General features: G+C 47.5%; 1 protein-coding gene across 1 annotated transcript; it reads left to right on the forward strand.

Annotated features, from left to right (window-relative positions):
* On the forward strand, nt 1-26,846 carry LOC120040279 (protein phosphatase methylesterase 1-like). The gene is made up of 13 exons (XM_038985475.1): nt 1-29; nt 1,023-1,191; nt 1,565-1,622; nt 1,798-1,849; nt 2,762-2,916; nt 3,482-3,572; nt 3,895-3,960; nt 6,692-6,845; nt 14,728-14,845; nt 18,554-18,598; nt 25,630-25,694; nt 25,770-25,840; nt 26,822-26,846. Exons 1-13 carry the CDS (start codon nt 1-3, stop codon nt 26,844-26,846), a joined length of 1,098 nt encoding a protein of 365 aa, XP_038841403.1.
* The last annotated feature ends 234 nt before the right edge of the window (nt 26,847-27,080 follow it).

Below are 27,080 nucleotides of genomic sequence, written 5' to 3' on the forward strand. Positions count from 1 at the left end.
ATGTGGGAGGACAGCTTCGACACAGAGAAGTGAGTTATATTCTAGAGGGTTCTGTCTGTGTTCTAAAGTGTTCTGTTTCCTGAGAATTCTGTCAAACGTTTTAGTCTAGTGTGTTTTGTGTTCTAGAGTGTTCAGTTGTTTTAATCTTGACTGTTCTGTCTCTGTTCTAATCTAGTGTTCTGTGTTCTAGATTGTTCTGTCTATATTATAGTCTAGTGTTCTGTGTTCTAGAGGGTTCTGTCTATATTGTAGTCCAGTGTTCTGTGTTCTAGAGGATTCTGTCTATATTATAGTCTAGTGTTCTGTGTTCTAGAGGGTTCTGTCTATATTGTAGTCCAGTGTTCTGTGTTCTAGAGGATTCTGTCTATATTATAGTCTAGTGTTCTGTGTTCTAGAGGGTTCTGTCTATATTCTAGTCTAGTGTTTTGTGTTCTAGTCTAGTGTTCTAGAGGGTTCTGTCTATATTATAGTCTAGTGTTCTGTGTTCCAGAGGGTTCTGTCTGTGTTCTAGTCTAGTGTTCTGTGTTCTCGAAGGTTCTGTCAGTGTAAAAGTCTAATGTTCTGTGTTTTAGACTAAGTGTTCTGTCTGTGTTCTAATGTTCTGTGTTCTCGAGGGTTCTGTTTGTGTTGTAGTCTAGTGTTCTGTTGTTTTTAATCTAGAGGGTTCTGTCTACGTTCTAGTCTAGTGTTCTAATCTAAAGGGGTCTGTATGCATTCTAGAATGGGATAGAATCACCGGCAGAAAGCTGATAAATAATATATTTCACCGTCTTTGAAATTGGTTCTTGTAAGAGTCATTGATAATCGATCATATCCACATTTCACAGACAGGCTATACACACACACGGGCAATGTGTTACTATAAAACATTATTTTTTGCTCATTTTCAACTCAGCATTGTTGGAAAGTCTACACCTGTTGTATTTGGCGCAGGTGACAAATAAAATTAGATTTTACACACACACATTACACCCCCCCCCCCCCACACACACACACTAACTCTGTGTATTGTCCTCCGCCAGTTACTCAGCGGTGTCGTGGAGGCAGTATTTTGACCAGTCGGAGGACATCCCAGTCGGACCATCAGAAACCAGAGATGTGTTCAGGGTCTACAGAAACGGAACAGACGGACCTCTACTGGTTCTGCTGCACGGAGGAGGACACTCTGCCTTGTCCTGGGCTGTTTTTACTGTGAGTCTACTATCTTTATAATACTATTTACAGCTCGGTGAACAATGTTCACAACCCTGTAGGGTTACCTGCGTTCCACAGGGTTCAGTCCCACCTGGCCCATTACTCTTAAACTGTCTAGACAAAAAAAATCCATCATTTTTTTTGTGTGTTTTTACTGACCAGTGTTTGAAACTGCTTACACACTTTTCTCATTCTTGTAAAAAAAATAATGTCTGTTTTCTTTTGCTTCTGTCTAAACTGTCCATACGGTCTCCACGTCAGTCTCCACGTCATCTATAAACTCTGGGCTTATCTCTTGACCAGCATTTGGGATTTTCGTGTAATACCCATTTTTCTTGTTTATCTGTCGCTCCATCTCCTCGGTCTCCAGACAGCCATAGCCAGTAGGGTGACCTGCAGGGTGCTGGCCATGGACCTCAGGGGTCACGGTGAGTTCAGAGAGCAAAGGTCATCTCAGAATGCCACTCTATTTGATTGTAGTGGACTAGTCATGGCAATAAGGGTGCCATTTTGGATCCGCGTCCATAGTGTTTTATATAGTCACATCATAAAGACTTCAAAACCCAATGTTTACAGAACGCGTTTACCTCTCCTGCTCTCCAGGTTCCACCCAGGTACGTCAGTCAGACGACCTCTCCACACAGACCATGTCTAGGTAAGAAGATACACACCTGTAAAACATAAGGACATAACTTTCTGTCCCTCTACCTCTCACCTGTACATCACCTGTCCCTCTACCTCTCACCTGTACATCACCTGTCCCTCTACCTCTCACCTGTACATCACCTGTCCCTCTACCTCTCACCTGTACATCACCTGTCCCTCTACCTCTCACCTGTACATCACCTGTCCCTCTACCTCTCACCTGTATATCACCTGTCCCTCTACCTCTCACCTGTACATCACCTGTCCCTCTACCTCTCACCTGTACATCACCTGTCCCTCTACCTCTCACCTGTACATCACCTGTCCCTCTACCTTCTCACCTGTACATCACCTGTCCCTCTACCTCTCACCTGTACATCACCTGTCCCTCTACCTCTCACCTGTCCCTCTACCTCTCACCTGTCCCTCTACCTCTCACCTGTACATCACCTGTCCCTCTACCTCTCACCTGTACATCACCTGTCCCTCTACCTCTCACCTGTACATCACCTGTCCCTCTACCTCTCACCTGTCCCTCTACCTCTCACCTGTACATCACCTGTCCCTCTACCTCTCACCTGTCCCTCTACCTCTCACCTGTACATCACCTGTCCCTCTACCTCTCACCTGTCCCTCTACCTCTCACCTGTACATCACCTGTCCCTCTACCTCTCACCTGTCCCTCTACCTTCTCACCTGTCCCTCTACCTTCTCACCTGTCCCTCTACCTTCTCACCTGTCCCTCTACCTCTCACCTGTACATGACCTGTCCCTCTACCTCTCACCTGTCCCTCTACCTTCTCACCTGTCCCTCTACCTTCTCACCTGTCCCTCTACCTTCTCACCTGTCCCTCTACCTCTCACCTGTACATGACCTGTCCCTCTACCTTCTCACCTGTCCCTCTTGTCCCGCCACTCCTAGGGATGTGGCCAATGTGGTGCGAGCGTGCTACGGAGAGGCCCCTCCCCCCATCGTCCTGGTTGGTCACAGTATGGGCGGGGCCATCGCTGTCCACACCGCCTCCAGCATGCTCCTCCCCACTACTGTAGGACTGGTGGTGATCGACGTGGTGGAAGGTAGGAACCAGTCCATACCGTTAGTAATCTGAGGGAAATATGTGTCTCTAATATGGTCATACATCTGAGGGAAATATGTGTCTCTAATATGGTTATACATCTGAGGGAAATATGTGTCTCTAATATGGTTATACATCTGAGGGAAATATGTGTCTCTAATATGGTCATACATCTGAGGGAAATATGTGTCTCTAATATGGTTATACATCTGAGGGAAATATGTGTCTCTAATATGGTCATACATCTGAGGGAAATATGTGTCTCTAATATGGTTATACATTTGAGGGAAATATGTGTCTCTAATATGGTTATACATCTGAGGGAAATATGTGTCTCTAATATGGTCATACATTTGGCAGGAGGTTAGGAAGTGCAGCTCAGTTTCCACCTCATTTTGTGGGCAGTGTGGCACATAGCCTGTCTTTTCTTGAGAGCCCGTTTTGCCTTCAACAGCAGTTGATTCTTTCCAATGTGTCAAGTAATTATATGTTTTGTTTTTCTCATGATTTGGTTGGGTCTAATTGTGTTGCTGTCCTGGGGCTCTGTGGGGTCTCTCTCTCTCTAGGCAGTGCCATGGAGATGCTACACAGCATGCAGAACTTCCTGAAAGGACGACCCAAGTCTTTTGAGTCTATTGCCCATGCCATAGAGTGGAGGTGAGGAGCGTTCAGCAATACACCACTTCTTAACGTTAGGTTGTGTTTCAAAGACAGTCTATAGAAATATCATGTATTGTTATTATTATTATAATCGGTCTGTTCCATAGAGTGCTATGCTACGCTACGTTTCAGTGTTTCACAGTGCTGGTAGTGCTGATCCATAGAGTGCTATGCTACGCTACGTTTCAGTGTTTCACAGTGCTGGTAGTGCTGTTCCATAGAGTGCTATGCTATGCTACGTTTCAGTGTTTCACAGTGCTGGTAGTGCTCTTTCTCAACAGTTCCTGTTCTCTGTGTGTGTGTGTGCTCTCTCCTTCAGTGTTAAGAGCGGTCAGATCAGGAACCGAGAATCAGCACGAGTATCCATGGTGGGACAGATCAAGAGGTAAACCATGCTAATTCTACTGGAACCAGAGGGGAAAACTGCACAGCCGCATAAATATTCTGAAATAACTTTACAAAATCTGATTGACCCCAAACACATATCTTCATTTTATCTATCTTTCCTAATGAACCAGACAATCTGTTAGCTGGCGAATTTATTGATACCGCTTTGAAGTTGTTGTAAAAGCGGTAAACGAAATAACACAGCGTTCATATTCAATGTAAACTCAGTTAGTCCTATCCTGGACGTCCCTAAAACATAACTTCTTCCCTCGTCCCTGGACTTTAGCCACATTTTGTTACGTTACAGCCTTATTCTAAAATGTATTAAATAACTTTTTTCCCTCATCAATCTACACACAATACTGCATAATGACAAAGCGAAAACAGGTTTCATTATTTTATTTTTTGTTGCAAATTTGTTAAAAATAAAAAACAGAAATACCTTATTTATAGAAGTATGAGACTCAAAATTGAGCTCAGGTGCATCCTGTTTCCATTGATCATCCTTGAGATGTTTCTACAACTTGATTAGAGTCCACCTGTGGTAAATTCTATTGGACATGATTTGGGAAGGCACACACCTGTCTATATAAGGTCCCAGAGTTGACAGTGCAGAGCAAAAACCAAGCCATGAGGTCGAAGGAATTGTCTGTAGAGCTCCGAGAGAGGACTGTGACGAGGCACAGATCTGGGGAAGGGTACCAAAACATTTCTGCAGCATTGAAGGTCCTCAAGAACACAGTGGCCTCCATCATTCTTCAAATGGAAGAAGTGTGGAACCACCAAGACTCTTCCTAGAGCTGGCTGAATTGAGCAATCGGGGGAGAAGGGCCTTGGTCAGAGAGGTGACCAAGAACCCGATGGTTACTCTGACAGAGCTCCAGAGTTCCTCTGTGGAGATGGGAGAACCTTCCATCCTCTGCAGCACTCCACCAATCAGGCCTTTGTGGTAGAGTGGCCAGACAGAAGCCACTCAGTAAAAGGAACATGACAGCCCGCTTGGAGTTTGCCAAAAGGCACCTAAAGACTCTCTGGTCTGATGAAACCAAGATTGAATTCTTTGGCCTGAATGCCAAGCGTCACGTCTGGAGGAAACCTGGCTCCATCCCTACGGTGAAGCATGGTGGTGGCAGCATCATGCTGTGGGGATGTTTTTCAGCAGAATGGACTGGGAGACTAGTCAGGATCGACAGAAAGATGAATGGAGTAGAGTACAGAGAGATCCTTGATGAAAACCTGCTCCAGAGCACTCAGGACCTCAGACTGGGGCAAAGATTCACCTTCCAACAGGACAACAACCCTAAGCACACAGCCAAGACAACGCAGGAGTGGCTTTGAGACAAGTCTCTAAATGTCCTTGAGTGGCCCAGCCAGAGCCTGGAATTGAGTCCGATCAAACATCTCTGGAGAGACCTGAAAATAGCTGTGCAGCAACACTCCCGATCCAACCTGACAGAGCTTGAGAGGATCTACAGAGAAGAATGGGAGAAACTACCCAAATACAGGTGTGCCAAGCTTGTAGCTTCATACCCAAGAAGACTCGAGGCTGTAATTGCTGCCAAAGGTGCTTCAACAAAGTACTGAGTAAAAGGTCTGAATACTTATGTAAATTTGATATTTCAGTTTTTTTTATTTTATAAATTGTATATACAATTTAACAAAAGCCAGTCGTTAGTTCTGAGATTCGGAAGTTCATTCCATCCATTCTATTTGCAATGGTTGCTATGCAAATAAAAATAATTGGCATGTAGCTATAGAGGCTAGTTACTAATTTTCTAGCTAGCCAACTAAAGCTAACACATGATCACATCAAGCATCTGAAATTACAGAAAACTATGTGCACTTTCGTTTCTTTTACCATTTGTTTTCTATTGACATTTAATTGGATATATCCATTATATCCTTATAAATTGTCTCACAGAAGCTGTCAGTCTCGTCACGTTCTTATTTCGTGGAGATTGAAAAAGAAACCCAGGAAGGTTTAGACAAACCCTAACTGTCGCAATCCGAATGCTAGCCTAGTAGCTTGTGGAAATAATGTCGAGACACGTTTTTTTACATGGGAGATTAAGTTTATAAATTGACTGGCTGGGCTGTGGGCTAGTGGATGTGCATTGATACATCTAATGGAACTGTGAACTGGCATTACCCCGGGGGAATACGGAGATTATAGTGCTATAACTCCCTGCTATTAACCAATCAGCTTCCAGTATCCGAACACGCCATTTTATAATGGTTTGGTAGATTAAGCCAATGCCTATGAGTTTTCTCCCAGTCTTTCTGTATTGGCTAATGAAGGCCAAGTTTGACACGTTGGTCTATCAGACTCTTCACGCATTTGGGCAACTATGTCTGGGAACAAGATTACCTTAACCCTAACCTTAAAGACGTCCTCCAGCGATTTTGGAACTTTTACTGTTAAAAAGCGATATTCCAAGTATAAATACAATAAAGTAGACTAAAGGGTAAAATAAAATTTTAAAAAAACTCAAAATATTTTTTTTTGTTGGCACAACTGCAAACTTCACATAGTCATGTGATCTGTATCATGACTTACCTGGACCACCTATTCATATGTGCCTTCTATTAAGTAAATCAGTAGTTAAACGAGGTTAAAAAGAGACTCGAGTTCCACTTGCACCATTTAAACTTCAACGGGGCGACATCAGAGGTGAACATCCCAAGGATCCAATTTAGACTTCTCAAAATGTCTCACCTGTACTCTGTAGGCACGTAGAGGTGGAGGATGTTGTTGAATCACCTGAGCAGGCCATCCCTGTTAGCGACGTAGTCGTCGAGAGCAACGAGGAGATCTACGTTGACCCGAGCTACGTTAGCGACAAGCCAGACGGTACGCCAGAGGTGAGCATCCCAGAACCCGAGGTAAGAAACCAACGTCCTTTACACACACACACACACACACACACACACACACACACACACACACACACACACACACACACACACACACACACACACACACACACACACACCACCATTTTGTTTGTTGCTTTCCCTTTATTTAAGCAGGGCACTCACCATTGAGACGAGGGTATCTTTCACAAGGGAGCAAATATTTCATTTCTCTCGAGTTTAATAGTAAAACAACAGTCTGTTTTCATTTCTCTCGAGTAGGCTCTAGAAAAGTAGGTGGTCTTTTGAATTTGCAGTCTCTCTCAACCCTCCCACTTTTCCCACTACATTTCATATACAGGTTCTGTAACCAATGTAAGCCAAGTCTCCCTCTTTTCCTCTGAGAAAACTGCTTGATTCTGGCCCTTATAGGCTACCGTACGGACTGGACCGTTAAACAAACGGTTAAGCTACACCATGTTACCTCACTAACAAGTTCTAGCTAACGACCTGGGGGCCGCGTTCAAGCAGGACGCAATGTTTTGGAACATTCAGATAGAAAATGCCATGTAGAACAAACATGCCTCTCTGACATGTTGAATAAGGAACAACGTCGGCTCTATTTACAGAATGTCTATCTGCAACGTTCGCCTATTGAACGTAGCCGTGGTAACCTTACCGGTAGCCTACTGAACGTAGCCGTGGTAACCTTACCGGTAGCCTATTGAACGTAGCCGTGGTAACATTACCGGTAGCCTACTGAACGTAGCCGTGGTAACCTTACCGGTAGCCTATTGAACGTAGCCGTGGTAACATTACCGGTAGCCTACTGAACGTAGCCGTGGTAACATTACCGGTAGCCTATTGAACGTAGCCGTGGTAACCTTACCGGTAGCCTATTGAACGTAGCCGTGGTAACCTTACCGGTAGCGTACTGAACGTAGCCGTGGTAACATTACCGGTAGCCTACTGAACGTAGCCGTGGTAACATTACCGGTAGCCTACTGAACGTAGCCGTGGTAACATTACCGGTAGCCTATTGAACGTAGCCGTGGTAACATTACCGGTAGCCTACTGAACGTAGCCGTGGTAACATTCCCGGTAGCGTACTGAACGTAGCCGTGGTAACATTCCCGGTAGCGTACTGAACGTAGCCGTGGTAACCTTACCGGTAGCGTACTGAACGTAGCCGTGGTAACATTACCGGTAGCCTACTGAACGTAGCCGTGGTAACCTTACCGGTAGCCTACTGAACGTAGCCGTGGTAACATTACCGGTAGCCTATTGAACGTAGCCGTGGTAACCTTACCGGTAGCCTATTGAACGTAGCCGTGGTAACATTACCGGTAGCGTACTGAACGTAGCCGTGGTAACATTCCCGGTAGCGTACTGAACGTAGCCGTGGTAACCTTACCGGTAGCGTACTGAGCGTAGCCGTGGTAACATTACCGGTAGCGTACTGAACGTAGCCGTGGTAACATTACCGGTAGCCTACTGAACGTAGCCGTGGTAACATTACCGGTAGTCTACTGAACGTAGCCTTGGTAACATTAGCGGTAGCCTACTGAACGTAGCCGTGGTAACATTACCGGTAGTCTATTGAACGTAGCCGTGGTAACCTTACCGGTAGCGTACTGAACGTAGCCGTGGTAACATTACCGGTAGCGTACTGAACGTAGCCGTGGTAACATTACCGGTAGCGTACTGAACGTAGCCGTGGTAACATTACCGGTAGCGTACTGAACGTAGCCGTGGTAACATTACCGGTAGCCTACTGAACGTAGCCGTGGTAACCTTACCGGTAGCGTACTGAACGTAGCCGTGGTAACATTACGGGTAGCCTACTGAACGTAGCCGTGGTAACATTACGGGTAGCCTACTGAACGTAGCCGTGGTAACATTACGGGTAGCCTACTGAACGTAGCCGTGGTAACATTACGGGTAGCCTACTGAACGTAGCCGTGGTAACATTACCAATAGCCTATATGTAAACATTTACATATACGCAAGGTTTTTTACAAAAATGTTCGGCGATCGACCGGTTGATGACCACTGGGCTACAAGATAGCTAGGGTAATTCACCTATTACAAACAGTCTATGTGAATTCAGCTGTACACACAGCTCTTTAGGCTAAATAAATTAGGCTACATGCTGAAAGTAGTAGCCTATTTTTTCAACAAAACTACTGAATAGCAGTTTGGCTTAGAATACCGATACAACTAATAATGTGAACGACTGAGAACAGAACAAAACAGCTGTACCAAGTAGCAGGTTTAGTAGAGAAAATATCAGAATGTGTCATGTCTTTATCAATCTATATTTAGGCTAGTTACATTAACACTAAACAAACACAGTAAACAAAAGGCTAATGGAGATCCAGAAAACCAAAACATGAGATGCAGTCTACTACAGTGAGATGCAGCCTACTGCAGTGAGATGCAGCCTACTACAGTGGGATGCAGCCTACTGCAGTGAGATGCAGCCTACTACAGTGAGATGCAGCCTACTACAGTGAGATGCAGTCTACTACAGTGAGATGCAGCCTACTGCAGTGAGATGCAGCCTACTACAGTGAGATGCAGCCTACTACAGTGAGATGCAGCCTACAGCCTACTACAGTGGGATGCAGTCTACTACAGTGAGATGCAGCCTACTACAGTGAGATGCAACCTACTACAGTGAGATGCAGCCTACTACAGTGAGATGCAGCCTACTACAGTGAGATGCAGCCTACAGCCTACTACAGTGGGATGCAGCCTACTGCAGTGAGATGCAGCCTACTACAGTGAGATGCAGCCTACTACAGTGAGATGCAGCCTACAGCCTACTACAGTGAGATGCAGCCTACAGCCTACTACAGTGGGATGCAGTCTACTACAGTGGGATGCAGCCTACAGCCTACTACAGTGGGATGCAGCCTACTGCAGTGAGATGCAGCCTACTACAGTGAGATGCAGCCTACTACAGTGAGATGCAGCCTACAGCCTACTACAGTGGGATGCAGTCTACTACAGTGGGATGCAGCCTACAGCCTACTACAGTGGGATGCAGCCTACTGCAGTGAGATGCAGCCTACTACAGTGAGATGCAGCCTACTACAGTGAGATGCAGCCTACAGCCTACTACAGTGGGATGCAGTCTACTACAGTGGGATGCAGCCTACAGCCTACTACAGTGGGATGCAGTCTACTACAGTGGGATGCAGTCTACTACAGTGAGATGGCAGCCTACTACAGTGAGATGCAGCCTACTACAGTGAGATGCAGCCTACTACAGTGAGATGCAGCCTACTACAGTGGGATGCAGCCTACTACAGTGAGATGCAGCCTACTACAGTGAGATGCAGTCTACAGCCTACTGCAGTGAGATGCAGCCTACTACAGTGAGATGCAGCCTACAGCCTACTGCAGTGAGATGCACCCTACAGTGGGTTAACTGCCATGTTCAGGGACAGATGACAGAGTTTTACCTTGTCAGCTCGATCCAGCAACCTTTCGGTTACTGGCCCAGCACTCTAAACACTGCTGCCCCAAAAGACAGAGGGGTCTGGGCCGCAAAATGGTTTGATAGCCGCAGGTCTGTACGAGAAGGCAGGGGGAGGATGCTTTGGGAATATCTTACTCTCCTACCTCCAACTCAACTCCACCTCGGCTCCACCTCGACTCCACCTCGGCTCCTCCTCGGCTCCTCCTCGGCTCCACCTCGCCTCCGACTCCGCCTCGACTCCGCCTCGACTCCGACTCCACCTCGACTCCACCTCGACTCCACCTCGCCTCCAGCTCCACCTCGACTCCAACTCGACTCCACCTCGGCTCCACCTCGCCTCCAGCTCCACCTCGACTCCACCTCGCCTCCACCTCGAGTCCACCTCGAGTCCAACTCGACTCCAACTCGACTCCACCTGGCTCCAACTCCACCTGGCTCCAACTCCACCTGGCTCCAACTCCACCTGGCTCCAACTCCACCTGGCTCCAACTCCACCTGGCTCCAACTCCACCTCGCCTCCACCTCGAGTCCACCTCGAGTCCAACTCGACTCCAACTCGACTCCACCTGGCTCCAACTCCACCTGGCTCCAACTCCACCTGGCTCCAACTCCACCTGGCTCCAACTCCACCTGGCTCCAACTCCACCTGGCTCCAACTCCACCTCGCCTCCACCTCGAGTCCACCTCGAGTCCAACTCGACTCCAACTCGACTCCAACTCGACTCCAACTCGACTCCAACTCGGCTCCACCTCGGCTCCACCTCGAGTCCACCTCGACTCCAACTCGACTCCAACTCGACTCCAACTCGACTCCAACTCGGCTCCGACTCCAACTCGACTCCAACTCGGCTCCGACTCCAACTCGACTCCAACTCGACTCCAACTCCACCTGGCTCCAACTCCACCTGGCTCCAACTCCACCTGGCTCCAACTCCACCTGGCTCCAACTCCACCTGGCTCCAACTCCACCTGGCTCCAACTCCACCTGGCTCCAACTCCACCTCGGCTCCAACTCCACCTCGGCTCCAACTCCACCTCGGCTCCAACTCCACCTCGGTTCCGGCTCCGACTCGACTCCAACTCGACTCCACCTCGACTCCACCTCGGCTCCACCTCGGCTCCAACTCGAGTCCAACTCGCCTCCACCTCGCCTCCACCTCGCCTCCACCTCGCCTCCACCTCGACTCCACCTCGACTCCACCTCGACTCCACCTCGACTCCACCTCGACTCCACCTCGACTCCAGCTCCACCTCGACTCCACCTCGACTCCACCTCGACTCCACCTCGACTCCAGCTCCACCTCGACTCCTCCTCGGCTCCTCCTCGAGTCCAACTCGAGTCCAACTCGACTCCACCTCGACTCCGACTCCACCTCGACTCCACCTCGACTCCACCTCGCCTCCACCTCGCCTCCACCTCGACTCCACCTCGACTCCACCTCGACTCCACCTCGACTCCACCTCGCCTCCAGCTCCACCTCGACTCCACCTCGACTCCACCTCGCCTCCAGCTCCACCTCGACTCCACCTCGGCTCCACCTCGGCTCCTCCTCGGCTCCAACTCGAGTCCAACTCGAGTCCACCTCGACTCCACCTCGACTCCACCTCGACTCCACCTCGACTCCACCTCGACTCCACCTCGACTCCACCTCGACTCCACCTCGACTCCACCTCGGCTCCACCTCGGCTCCTCCTCGGCTCCAACTCGAGTCCAACTCGAGTCCAACTCGAGTCCAACTCGCCTCCGCCTCGCCTCCGCCTCGGCTCCGCCTCGGCTCCAACTCGGCTCCACCTCGACTCCGCCTCGACTCCGCCTCGATTCCGCCTCGCCTCCGCCTCGCGTCCGCCTCGACTCCGCCTCGACTCCGCCTCGACTCCGCCTCGACTCCGCCTCGACTCCACCTCGACTCCGCCTCGACTCCGACTCGACTCCGACTCCACCTCGGCTCCAGCTCCACCTCGACTCCACCTCGCCTCCAGCTCCACCTCGACTCCACTTCGCCTCCGACTCCGCCTCGACTCCGCCTCGACTCCGACTCGACTCCGACTCGACTCCGACTCGACTCCGACTCGACTCCGACTCGACTCCGACTCGACTCCGACTCCACCTCGGCTCCACCTCGACTCCACCTCGCCTCCAGCTCCACCTCGACTCCACTTCGCCTCCGACTCCACCTCGACTCCACCTCGCCTCCACCTCGAGTCCACCTCGAGTCCACCTCGAGTCCACCTCGAGTCCACCTCGAGTCCACCTCGAGTCCACCTCGAGTCCACCTCGAGTCCACCTCGAGTCCACCTCGAGTCCAACTCGAGTCCAACTCGAGTCCAACTCGAGTCCAACTCGGCTCCAACTCGGCTCCAACTCGACTCCAACTCGACTCCAACTCGGCTCCAACTCCACCTGGCTCCAACTCCACCTGGCTCCAACTCCACCTGGCTCCAACTCCACCTGGCTCCAACTCCACCTGGCTCCAACTCCACCTCGGCTCCAACTCCACCTCGGCTCCAACTCCACCTCGGCTCCAACTCCACCTCGGCTCCAACTCCACCTCGGCTCCAACTCCACCTCGGCTCCAACTCCACCTCGGCTCCAACTCCACCTCGGCTCCAACTCCACCTCGGTTCCGGCTCCGGCTCCGACTCGGCTCCGACTCGACTCCACCTCGACTCCACCTCGACTCCACCTCGACTCCACCTCGACTCCACCTCGACTCCACCTCGACTCCACCTCGGCTCCACCTCGGCTCCACCTCGGCTCCACCTCGATTCCAACTCGAGTCCAACTCGCCTCCACCTCGAGTCCACCTCGCCTCCACCTCGCCTCCACCTCGACTCCACCTCGACTCCACCTCGACTCCGACTCCACCTCGACTCCACCTCGACTCCACCTCGCCTCCAGCTCCACCTCGACTCCACCTCGGCTCCACCTCGACTCCACCTCGACTCCACCTCGACTCCACCTCGACTCCGACTCCACCTCGACTCCGACTCCACCTCGACTCCGACTCCACCTCGACTCCACCTCGACTCCAACTCGACTCCGACTCCACCTCGACTCCGACTCCACCTCCACCTCGACTCCACCTCGCCTCCAGCTCCACCTCGACTCCACCTCGGCTCCACCTCGACTCCACCTCGACTCCACCTCGACTCCGACTCCACCTCGACTCCGACTCCACCTCGAGTCCACCTCGGCTCCGACTCGGCTCCGACTCGACTCCGACTCGACTCCGACTCGACTCCGACTCCGACTCCGACTCGACTCCGACTCGACTCCGACTCGACTCCGACTCGACTCCAACTCGACTCCAACTCGGCTCCACCTCGGCTCCACCTCGGCTCCGACTCCGGCTCCGATTCCACCTCGGCTCCGACTCCACCTCGACTCCACCTCGACTCCACCTCGACTCCACCTCGACTCCACCTCGGCTCCGACTCCACCTCGGCTCCGACTCCACCTCGGCTCCGACTCCACCTCGGCTCCGACTCCACCTCGGCTCCGACTCCGACTCGGCTCCGACTCCGACTCGACTCCGACTCCGACTCGACTCCGACTCCGACTCCGACTCCGACTCCGACTCCGACTCCGACTCGACTCCGACTCGACTCCAACTCGACTCCAACTCGACTCCAACTCGACTCCAACTCGACTCCAACTCGACTCCAACTCGACTCCAACTCGGCTCCACCTCGGCTCCACCTCGGCTCCGATTCCGGCTCCGACTCCGGCTCCGATTCCACCTCGGCTCCGACTCCACCTCGACTCCACCTCGACTCCACCTCGACTCCACCTCGACTCCACCTCGACTCCACCTCGGCTCCGACTCCACCTCGGCTCCGACTCCACCTCGGCTCCGACTCCACCTCGGCTCCGACTCCACCTCGGCTCCGACTCGACTCCGACTCGACTCCAACTCGACTCCAACTCGACTCCAACTCGACTCCAACTCGACTCCAACTCGACTCCAACTCGACTCCGAACTACGCAGTAGTTCTCCAGCTCTCGTCAACCTGGGAAAATGTTCCATATCCATGATAGAATCCACAGCAGGTACTGAAGAGGACTCCCGTCTCGTCGAGTCCTAGCGACGGTCCCCTTTGATAGTTTACCAGCGTGGCATCAAAAACAGCATTCAGCTTTGAAGTCCTCCTTGTTCAGAGTGAGACGTTCTTTTAGGGGGCGTGATTTTCTCTTAACAGTTCAATGAACCCTTCTCAACACAGCGTTGTGTCATATTTATTACAAGGTCTGTAAAATCCTCCTCCTGTGAACATGTCGCTGGTCTCACTATTTGAGTGTGAACAGTATTCCCATTTTTTGGGGGTTCAGTTTACGCACTCCAGGAGTGTCAGAAGTGACCGATGCATTCAGTGTGTTCTTCTAGTTAACCTGGTGACGGTTTTAACCCTTTGGTGTGTTATCAGGGTGTGTATAGCTGGCGTATAGACCTGTCCAAAGCAGAGAAGTACTGGGACGGATGGTTCAGAGGAATCTCTAATCTGTTCCTGGGATGTAACCTGCCCAAACTCCTCCTGTTAGCAGGTATGTCGCAATACAGTCTAATCCATCCTTATTTTACCCCAGGTACATAACACTACAGTCTAATCCGTCCTTATTTTACCCCAGGTACATGACACTACAGTCTAATCCATCCTTATTTTACCCCAGGTACATAACACTACAGTCTAATCCGTCCTTATTTTACCCCAGGTACATGACACTACAGTCTAATCCATCCTTATTTTACCCCAGGTACATAACACTACAGTCTAATCCATCCTTATTTTACCCCAGGTACATAACACTACAGTCTAATCCATCCTTATTTTACCCCAGGTACATGACACTACAGTCTAATCCGTCCTTATTTTACCCCAGGTACATAACACTACAGTCTAATCCATCCTTATTTTACCCCAGGTACATAACACTACAGTCTAATCCGTCCTTATTTTACCCCAGGTACATAACACTACAGTCTAGTCCATCCTTATTTTACCCCAGGTACATAACACTACAGTCTAATCCATCCTTATTTTACCCCAGGTACATAACACTACAGTCTAATCCATCCTTATTTTACCCCAGGTACATAACACTACAGTCTAATCCATCCTTATTTTACCCCAGGTACATAACACTACAGTCTAATCCATCCTTATTTTACCCCAGGTACATGACACTACAGTCTAATCCATCCTTATTTTACCCCAGGTACATAACACTACAGTCTAATCCATCCTTATTTTACCCCAGGTACATAACACTACAGTCTAGTCCATCCTTATTTTACCCCAGGTACATAACACTACAGTCTAGTCCGTCCTTATTTTACCCCAGGTACATAACACTACAGTCTAGTCCGTCCTTATTTTACCCCAGGTACATAACACTACAGTCTAATCCATCCTTATTTTACCCCAGGTACATAACACTACAGTCTAGTCCGTCCTTATTTTACCCCAGGTACATAACACTACAGTCTAATCCGTCCTTATTTTACCCCAGGTACATAACACTACAGTCTAGTCCATCCTTATTTTACCCCAGGTACTACAGTCTAGTCCATCCTTATTTTACCCCAGGTACATAACACTACAGTCTAGTCCATCCTTATTTTACCCCAGGTACATAACACTACAGTCTAATCCGTCCTTATTTTACCCCAGGTACATGACACTACAGTCTAATCCGTCCTTATTTTACCCCAGGTACATAACACTACAGTCTAGTCCGTCCTTATTTTACCCCAGGTACATGACACTACAGTCTAATCCGTCCTTATTTTACCCCAGGTACATAACACTACAGTCTAATCCATCCTTATTTTACCCCAGGTACATAACACTACAGTCTAATCCATCCTTATTTTACCTCAGGTACATAACACTACAGTCTAGTCCTTCCTTATTTTACCCCAGGTACATGACACTACAGTCTAATCCGTCCTTATTTTACCCCAGGTACATAACACTACAGTCTAGTCCATCCTTATTTTACCCCAGGTACATAACACTACAGTCTAGTCCATCCTTATTTTACCCCAGGTACATGACACTACAGTCTAATCCATCCTTATTTTACCCCAGGTACATAACACTACAGTCTAGTCCGTCCTTATTTTACCCCAGGTACATAACACTACAGTCTAGTCCGTCCTTATTTTACCCCAGGTACATGACACTACAGTCTAGTCCGTCCTTATTTTACCCCAGGTACATGACACTACAGTCTAGTCCGTCCTTATTTTACCCCAGGTACATGACACTACAGTCTAGTCCGTCCTTATTTTACCCCAGGTACATAACACTACAGTCTAGTCCGTCCTTATTTTACCCCAGGTACATGACACTACAGTCTAGTCCATCCTTATTTTACCCCAGGTACATAACACTACAGTCTAATCCATCCTTATTTTACCCCAGGTACATAACACTACAGTCTAGTCCGTCCTTATTTTACCCCAGGTACATAACAATACAGTCTAATCCGTCCTTATTTTACCCCAGGTACATGACACTACAGTCTAGTCCGTCCTTATTTTACCCCAGGTACATAACACTACAGTCTAGTCCGTCCTTATTTTACCCCAGGTACATGACACTACAGTCTAGTCCATCCTTATTTTACCCCAGGTACATGACACTACAGTCTAATTCATCCTTATTTTACCCCAGGTACATAACACTAGTCTAATCCGTCCTTATTTTACCCCAGGTACATGACACTACAGTCTAATCCGTCCTTATTTTACCCCAGGTACATAACACTACAGTCTAATCCATCCTTATTTTACCCCAGGTACATAACACTACAGTCTAATCCATCCTTATTTTACCCCAGGTACATAACACTACAGTCTAATCCATCCTTATTTTACCCCAGGTACATAACACTACAGTCTAATCCGTCCTTATTTTACCCCAGGTACATAACACTACAGTCTAATCCAACCTTATTTTACCCCAGGTACATAACACTACAGTCTAGTCCATCCTTATTTTACCCCAGGTACATGGGTAACCTACTGGGTACGTCCTACTCCATAGGCGGGAATCGTGCCTGTATTTCTCAAGCTGTAATCTTGAAACGATAGTGCAACATTTGGGCAACGTCTGATTTCCCAGAGAGTCAGACGAACTGTTTGATACCATTTCTATGTCTCTGTGTCCAGAATGAAGGAAGTTGGAGCTAGTTTCTATGTCTCTGTGTCCAGAATGAAGGAAGTTGGAGCTAGTTTCTATGTCTCTGTGTCCAGTATGAAGGAAGTTGGAGCTAGTTTCTATGTCTCTGTGTCCAGAATGAAGGAAGTTACAGGTAGTTTGTCTCTGTGTCCAGTATGAAGGACGTTACAGGTAGTTTGTCTCTGTGTCCAGTATGAAGGACGTTACAGGTAGTTTGTCTCTGTGTCCAGTATGAAGGACGTTACAGGTAGTTTGTCTCTGTGTCCAGTATGAAGGACGTTACAGGTAGTTTGTCTCTGTGTCCAGTATGAAGGAAGTTACAGGTAGTGTGTATGTCTCTGTGTCCAGTATGAAGGAAGGTAGAGGTAGTTTGTATGTCTCTGTGTCCAGCATGAAGGAAGGTAGAGGTAGTTTGTATGTCTCTGTGTCCAGCATGAAGGAAGGTAGAGGTAGTTTGTATGTCTCTGTGTCCAGTATGAAGGAAGGTAGAGGTAGTTTGTATGTCTCTGTGTCCAGCATGAAGGAAGGTAGAGGTAGTTCGTATGTCTCTGTGTCCAGCATGAAGGAAGGTAGAGGTAGTTTGTATGTCTCTGTGTCCAGCATGAAGGAAGGTAGAGGTAGTTTGTATGTCTCTGTGTCCAGCATGAAGGAAGGTAGAGGTAGTTTGTATGTCTCTGTGTCCAGCATGAAGGAAGGTAGAGGTAGTTTGTATGTCTCTGTGTCCAGCATGAAGGAAGTTACAGGTAGTTTGTATGTCTCTGTGTCCAGTATGAAGGACGTTACAGGTAGTTTGTCTCTGTGTCCAGTATGAAGGAAGTTACAGGTAGTTTGTCTCTGTGTCCAGTATGAAGGACGTTACAGGTAGTTTGTCTCTGTGTCCAGTATGAAGGAAGTTACAGGTAGTTTGTCTCTGTGTCCAGTATGAAGGAAGGTAGAGGTAGTTCGTATGTCTCTGTGTCCAGTGTGCGTGTGTGGGGGGAGGGGAGGGGTACTGGAGTGTGTTTCCCAGGTTTTAAAAGAAACCTGAGAGGTAAAATAATGATGGAGGATGTGTGTTCGTCTCTAGGTGTAGATCGTCTGGACAGGGACCTGACTATAGGCCAAATGCAAGGTAGGTCTAAACAGCATTAAACTGTTGTAACTTTAATGTGTTACAGAGTTAATGTTTAAGTTAATTCATTGAGCTGTATCTAAAGATATTTCTTTACAGTTATTTACATATGTAATTGTATTGGTTAGTATTGAATTACGCTTTTGACTGCAAGTTCCAGAATGCCTTGCGACAGGAAGTAGAGAGTGAACGCGCTAGTTAAGTGCAATTAACAGGTGATATTTGACTCCTTTGCGCTAGCATCTTACTTGCATTGCTCTGTAGAATCTAAAGTTGTTAAATGTAACGTGATCAAGAATTATTACTAAAAGAAGCTTTCATATCAAACCCGACGTCCCGAGTCATTACTTTGAAGATAGTTATTCTATATTTTGGTGCCGAAACCCGGAATATGAGCTGCGACGAAGAAGCGGCTGAAATGGCTGAGGAGGAACGCCGGCATGAAACCGAAAGAATGAGACGAAAGCGGGGTACCATTCGAGGTGCCACAACACGGATTTTGAATCAGATTGACGTGGAAATATCCCAGTCGAATCCGGATACCGATCACTTGAGTACATTGTTGGAATTGCTGTCAGCTAAGGAGGACAGTTTGTTTGAACTTGATGGTGGAATTGAACAGTTAACCCCATTGGACGGATTGGAGGCAGAGATTGCATGCACGGAGGATTACAAAGAGCGCGTTATCATGCTGAAGAGCCGTGCACAACGAGTGATAAAGAAAAACCAGGATCTCAATCCACTAGCAGCACGGGTGAGTGACGCTAACTCCAACAGGGTGAGTGACGCTAACTCCAACAGGGTGAGTGACGCTAACTCCAACAGGGTGAGTGACGCTAACTCCAACAGGGTGAGTGACGCTAACTCCAACAGGGTGAGTGACGCTAACTCCAACAGGGTGAGTGACGCTAACTCCAACAGGGTGAGTGACGCTAACTCCAACAGATCACAGAGACAATCAGTAAGGCTACCAAAGTTGATTATTGAGAAATTCTATGGAGATGTCAGTATGTGGCAGGAGTTTTGGAGCCAGTATGAGACTGCTATTCACAACAATGATTCACTGTGTAATAAAGAGAAGTTTACCTATCTGAAAACATATCTCACTGGACCAGCTGCAAAGGCAGTAGCAGGACTGATGTTAACAGACAGTAACTATGATGATGCAATCGCTCTACTCAAGAGCAGATTTGGAAGGAAAGATCTTGTGATTAGTGCTCATATGTCAAAGCTGCTGAATCTCACCCCTGTGAAGAAATCCTCTGATCTAAATGCATTGAGGCAGCTATATGATGAATGTGAAATTCAGATTAGGAGCCTGGAATCACTGGGTGTAGTGTCAGAAACCTATGGAAGCCTACTATGCCCAATCTTACTGCAGATGATTCCAGAGGACATAGCTCTTGACTATAGTCGTCAGAGGGGAGTAGATGATGAATGGAAAGTGTCTGAGATTGTCAGTTTCCTACAGAAGGAGGTTCAGAGCAGGGAGAGAGCGCTACAAATGACAAGATCATGCAACCAACAGAAAGAGAGCAAACCATGGAACAAGTCATGTTTCTCCAATGAAATGAAAACAAAAAGACCCAACATGCCCTCTGCTGCAGCACTGCATACAGCCAGCCAGAAGGAACAAAACTGTCTATTCTGTGACAGTGCAGACCACAAATCAGAAAACTGCCCTGACCACAATATTGCTGCACGCAAAGAGAAACTAAAGAAAATGGGAAGATGCTTTGTATGTTTAGGACAGAGACACATAGCAAAATTCTGTAAAGTCAAAGATGTGTCATGTGCAACATGTGGAAGCAGACATCACATTGCTGTGTGTACCGGTAAGAGGAGTGAGGTGCAACCCCCTACTGTTTCTGTAGATGCTGTTGTTTCCTCAGTTATTCCCCATTCAGTGAAGATGAAACCAGATGGACAGAACACTGTGTTGCTACAAACGGCAAAGGCATGGGTAGAAGGCCCATCGGGCAGGAAGATAGCTCGTTGCTTACTAGATGGAGGCAGTCAGAGAAGCTTCATACATGAAAACCTTGTGAAGGGCTTGAAGCTACCAGTAATCAGACAAGAGGCACTCCCTCTTCACACGTTTGGCTCCTCTGCCCCAGCAACGTCCCAACGTAACACAGTGAAAGTCATCTTGGAGAATGTCTGGGACAAACAGCAGAGAATAGAGATAGAGGCAATTGAAACCCCACAAATGTGCACAGCTGTGATGAAGGTTCCTGGTGAACAGATTCGACATGAGCTCAATAGAAAGGGACTGCAGCTCGCAGACTTTCCAGGAGATGACAATGATACTGAACTCTCTGTCCTGATAGGAGCAGACTACTACTGGCAGATAGTATCAGGCAGAGTGGAGCGACTGACGGAGACGCTGGTTGCTTTAGAGAGCACCTTTGGATGGTCGGTGCAGGGACCCGTGTTCATGTCAAGTGTCGCCGAGGCAACTTGCATGTTCATCCCACTTGATGAAGACACACTAGTCTCCAAACAACTGCATACATTCTGGGAGCTTGAGTCTCTGGGTATTATAAGCGAGAACACAGAACCCAGAGGAAACCGAGGCTCTACAAAGGTTCGAGGAAACAACCACCTTCAAAGATGGTCGATACCACGTAGAGTTGCCATGGAAACGAGAAATGCCAGAACTCCAAGACAACTATAGAATCGCCAAGAAACGGTTTGAAGGTCTGAAGAAAAGACTGAAGAAGGATGTGATGTTGTACAGCAGATACAATGAAGTGGTAGAGGACTACTTACAACAGGATATGGCAGAGGACGTGCCCAAGGACAACGCATCAAGTGCAGACAACGTAAAATACTACTTACCTCACCATGCAGTACTCCGAGAAGATAAGGTGACAACAAAACTGAGAGTGGTGTTTGATGCCTCGTCCCATGAAGATGGCTGTTCATCCCTCAATGACTGTCTACTCACAGGACCGAACCTGAATCCGGATCTGCTCAGCGTTCTGATAAAGTTCAGACTACATGAGATCGCATTCATGGCAGACATCAAGAAAGCTTTCCTGCAGATATCCCTAGCAGAGAGAGACAGAGACGCCGTGAGATTTCTATGGCTCACAGGCCCACCAAGGGGAGAAAATGAAGAGGAGCTGCGTGTGCTGAGGATGAAAAGAGTGGTATTTGGAGCTTCCCCAAGTCCATTTTTTCTGGCAGCTACAATCAGGAAGCACCTGAAACAATATGAAACAGAACAACCAGAAGTTGTAGAGATACTGAGAGAGTCACTCTATGTAGATGATTTCATTGCAAGTTCACGCAATGTTGAAGAGGCTTACCTTGTGACAACAACTGCAAAGCGAATGTTGTCGATTGCAGGCATGGACCTCTGCAAGTGGATGACCAATTCTCCTGAATTGAAAACAAAATGGGAGGAGAGTACGACAACTGAGCACCCGTTGACGCTAGAAACACAAGGATTAGTGCTGAAGGTTTTAGGTTTAGTATGGAGACCGGAAACAGATGACTTTGTGTTTGACCTCAGGCCGCTACTGAGCATTCTAAAGCAAAAGGAAAACACAAAGAGAAGTGTTCTACAGTCGTCTGCACGTATCTTCGACCCTCTTGGTATCCTGACCCCCTTCACCATCAGGATCAAGTGCATGTTCCAGGAAATGTGGGAGAGGGGACTCAGCTGGGACAAAGAATTACCACCTGATCTGACACGAGAATGGCAACAGTGGTGTTCAGAACTACCCCAGTTACACCAGCTCACCATACCAAGGTGGTGCAGAACAGACATGCGGCCACAGAATAGCCACACTCTGAAACTACACGTGTTCTGTGATGCAAGTGAAAGGGCTTACAGTGCAGTAGCTTACTTGCAAGGTGAATCACAAGGCAGGGAAACAACAAGTCAGGTCGCATCCAAGTCCAGGGTAGCCCCACTCAAGAAAATGACGCTGCCATGCCTGGAGCTCATGGGAGCTGTGATTGGAGCGAGACTCGCAAACAACTTGATGACCACACTGAAATTGGAAGAAAAACAGATCCAAATGTGGACAGACTCGATGATCGTGCTGCATTGGATTTGCAGCTCAGCTCAGAAATGGAAACAGTTTGTTGCGAACAGAGTGACGGAGATCCAGTCCTTGACCAATCCAGAGTCATGGTCACATATTGAAGGGAAAACTAATCCAGCTGACCTCCCTACAAGAGGACAAACTGTTCGAAACTTGACACAGAGCGAGCTATGGTGGAATGGACCCAGAATTCTGATATCACCCAATCAGTCCGAAGAGACTGATGATAACAAGGTTCCGGAAGAGGTGAATATAGAACTCAAGTCCAGTTGCCAGGTTACTGTACAACTCGCAGCAAACAGCACAGCAATCACTGAACCTGTGTTGGAGCTTGAAAGGTACAGCAAACTGAAAAGAGTGTTCAGAGTCACCGCCTGGATAAAGAGATTCATAGCCAATGCTCGTACAAACATAAAGATGCAAGGTGAACTGACTGCTGACGAACTGTTCGATGCAGAAAAGTACTGGATTAAGGTAACACAACAACAGAGTTTTGGACAGGAGATCAAACTACTGAAGGCAGGAAAAAGCCTAAACAATGACTGTAAAATCAGAGAACTGAAACCGTTCCTGGACGAACACGAACTCCTCAGTGTAGGAGGAAGACTGCAACAGTCCAGCTTCACATTCAGAGAGCAGCACCCATGGGTTCTGCCCAACAAGTACAGATACTCAGAAATGCTGATACAGTACCACCATGAGAAGGTGATGCATTCTGGAGCAAGAGACACTCTAGTACAAATCAGAGAGCGATACTGGATCTTGCGTGCTAGGCAGCTAGTCAAGAGCACAGTGGCAAGATGTATAGTGTGCAAAAGATTCAAGGCAAGAGCTGGACAGCAGGTCACTGCGCCTTTACCAAAAGACAGAATAACTGAATCGCCACCATTTGAAGTCACAGGTGTGGATTTTGCAGGACCGCTCTATGTGAAAGAAAATGGGTCTGTGAAGAAGTCATACATTGCACTGTTCACTTGTGCTGTAACCAGAGCACTGCATTTGGAACTGGTCTCAGATCAGTCCACAGAGAAATTCCTGTTAGCTCTAAAAAGATTCATCTCAAGGAGAGGATTATGCAAGGTAATCTACTCAGACAATGCAAAAACGTTCAAGAGAGCTGATCAGGACTTGAAAGAGCTGTGGAAGGCAATCGAAGAACCCCAACTTTTGGCTTCTCAGAAAGGGGCATCACCTGGAGGTTCATCGCCGAGCGAGCAGCCTGGTGGGGCGGATTCTGGGAAAGACTTGTCAGGTCAGTGAAAACATGCCTGCGAAAGGTTCTTGGGAGAGCTTCACTCAACTTTGAAGAGATGTGCACAGTCCTGACAGAGGTTGAAGCAATTCTAAATTCTAGGCCTCTGACCTTCGTGCACAATGAAGTGGATGAACCACAACCCCTGACCCCAGCACACTTCCTGGTGGGTAAACGACTAACCTCTTTGCCTCCAAAGCCATTTCCAGCTGACACTCAGCACCCAACGCTAAACAAGGAGGACATGACACGCAGATGGAAGTACAGGCAGAGACTTGTGACCAGCTTCTGGAACAGTTGGCGAAGAGACTACTTGCTGGATCTAAAGTCAGCACACCGCTGTGATACACCACAGCCCACCCCACTGAAAGCGGGTGACGTTGTACTCATTGGAGAAGATAACACACCCAGACAAACCTGGAAACTAGGAAAGATTGAGGAACTGTTTCCAGGCCGAGATGGCCTAGTTAGATCATGTTCAGTTCGTACTGCTTCAGGGACTTTGTTGAGGAGACCTATTCAGTTGATATACTGCCTAGAGATCTAGATGAACACAGTTGTTCATCGGGGGGGGAGGATGTTGTAACTTTAATGTGTTACAGAGTTAATGTTTAAGTTAATTCATTGAGCTGTATCTAAAGATATTTCTTTACAGTTATTTACATATGTAATTGTATTGGTTAGTATTGAATTACGCTTTTGACTGCAAGTTCCAGAATGCCTTGCGACAGGAAGTAGAGAGTGAACGCGCTAGTTAAGTGCAATTAACAGGTGATATTTGGCTCCTTTGCGCTAGCATCTTACTTGCATTGCTCTGTAGAATCTAAAGTTGTTAAATGTAACGTGATCAAGAATTATTACTAAAAGAAGCTTTCATATCAAACCCGACGTCCCGAGTCATTACTTTGAAGATAGTTATTCTATAGACTGTATAGCAACACAGACAGTGTACAAGGTGGGTCTACACAGTATTATACAGATTGCCCCCACAGTGTACAACCAAACTACTCTGTGTGTGTTTAAACTATACTTGAAGACCAGAAGTCCCCACAAGATTAGTATATGATCAGAAATTTGACCAACCGGGGACATTTTGTTGGTCCCCATGAGGTCAAATACTATTTCTATTTCTAAGGGGTTTAGGGTTAGGAGCTAGGGTTAGGAGCTAGGGTTGGGTTTAGGGTTAGGAGCTGGGGTTAGTTTTAGGGTTAGGTTTAGGGTTAGGAGCTAGGGTTGGGTTTAGGGTTAGTTTTAGGGTTAGGAGCTAGGGTTGGGTTTAGGGTTAGGAGCTAGGGTTGGGTTTAGGGTTAGTTTTAGGAGCTAGGGTTGGGTTTAGGGTTAGGAGCTAGGGTTGGGTTTAGGGTTAGTTTTAGGAGCTAGGGTTGGGTTTAGGGTTAGGAGCTAGGGTTGGGTTTAGGGTTAGGAACTAGGGTTAGGAGCTAGGGTTGGGTTTAGGGTTAGGAGCTAGGGTTGGGTTTAGGGTTAGGAGCTAGGGTTGGGTTTAGGGTTAGGAGCTAGGGTTGGGTTTAGGGTTAGGGAAAATAGGATTTTGAATGGGACTGAATTGTGTTAGCTGTACAAGGTTAGCTGTACAATACTGTGTGTGATAGAGAGAGCTAGTGTGTGTGTGTGTGAGAAAGAGAGTGGAGTGTGTGCGAGATTGACACACACACACACACAGTTCTCTGACTGAAGACTACCTGTTGTACTATTCTCCTCAGGCAAATTCATGATGCAGGTGCTGCCCCCTAGTGGCCACGCAGTGCACGAAGACACACCAGACAAAGTAAGACACACACACACATGCACGCACCCGCACACACACACACTCACACTAACATGCATGTTGTCTGTTGTGCAGGTTGCAGATTCTCTGGCCAGCTTTCTGTTCAGACACAAGTTTGCTGAGGCTAGCAGAGGTCAGCGCACGAGGTGAGACATGCTAACACGCTAACTGTCCCTGAACCTATAGTGAATCTATAGAAACATGCTAACTGACCCTGAACCTATAGTGAATCTATAGAAACATGCTAACTGACCCTGATCCTATAGTGAATCTATAGAAACATGCTAACTGACTCTGAACCTATTGTAAACCTATAGAAACATGCTAACATGCTAACTGACCCTGAACCTATAGTGAACCTATAGAAACATGCTAACTGACCCTGAACCTATTGTAAACCTATAGAAACATGCTAACTGACCCTGAACCTATTGTAAACCTATAGAAACATGCTAACTGACCCTGAACCTATAGTGAATCTATAGAAACATGCTAACTGACCCTGAACCTATTGTAAACCTATAGAAACATGCTAACATGCTAACTGACCCTGAACCTATTGTAAACCTATAGAAACATGCTAACTGACCCTGAACCTATTGTAAACCTATAGAAACATGCTAACTGACCCTGAACCTATTGTAAACCTATAGAAACATGCTAACTGACCCTGAACCTATTGTAAACCTATAGAAACATGCTAACTGACCCTGAGCCTATAGTGAATCTATAGAAACATGCTAACTGACCCTGATCCTATAGTGAATCTATAGAAACATGCTAACTGACCCTGAACCTATTGTAAACCTATAGAAACATGCTAACTGACCCTGAACCTATTGTAAACCTATAGAAACATGCTAACTGACCCTGAACCTATAGTGAATCTATAGAAACATGCTAACTGACCCTGAACCTATAGTGAATCTATAGAAACATGCTAACTGACCCTGAACCTATTGTAAACCTATAGAAACATGCTAACTGACCCTGATCCTATAGTGAATCTATCGAAACATGCTAACAGACCCAGAACCCATTTTCAATCTATTGAAACATGCTAACATGCTAACTGACCCTGAACCCATTGTAAACCTATAGAAACATGCTAACACACTCTCTTTCAGCTCTTCCTACCCTTTCACGCGGTGAAGTCAGCAGGCCTACAGAGAACATCCAGTCTTTCTGTGTCCTGAACAACAAATATTTGTTTTAATCGATCATTTTCATATTTTTACTTTCCAACAGTTTATAATGCTTTAGTAACCTTGGTTACGTAATTTTAGCATCTTAGTCACTTAGAATTCCATCTTTTACAGTCATAGTGTAGTTCAGTAAACATATTGCAGTGTTTAAGGTAGAAGCCCCAGTATTATGGGCAGCGGG

Source organism: Salvelinus namaycush, unplaced genomic scaffold, assembly GCF_016432855.1.
Source record: "Salvelinus namaycush isolate Seneca unplaced genomic scaffold, SaNama_1.0 Scaffold339, whole genome shotgun sequence".
Classification (NCBI taxonomy): domain Eukaryota; kingdom Metazoa; phylum Chordata; class Actinopteri; order Salmoniformes; family Salmonidae; genus Salvelinus; species Salvelinus namaycush.

Coding starts and splice junctions, on each gene's coding strand:
- LOC120040279 (XM_038985475.1), top strand. CDS start 1: ATGTGGGAGGACAGCTTCGACACAGAGAA. Junction 1,623..1,797: donor CATGGACCTCAGGGGTCACG/GTGAGTTCAGAG, acceptor CCTGCTCTCCAG/GTTCCACCCAGGTACGTCAG. Junction 25,841..26,821: donor AGCAGAGGTCAGCGCACGAG/GTGAGACATGCT, acceptor ACTCTCTTTCAG/CTCTTCCTACCCTTTCACGC.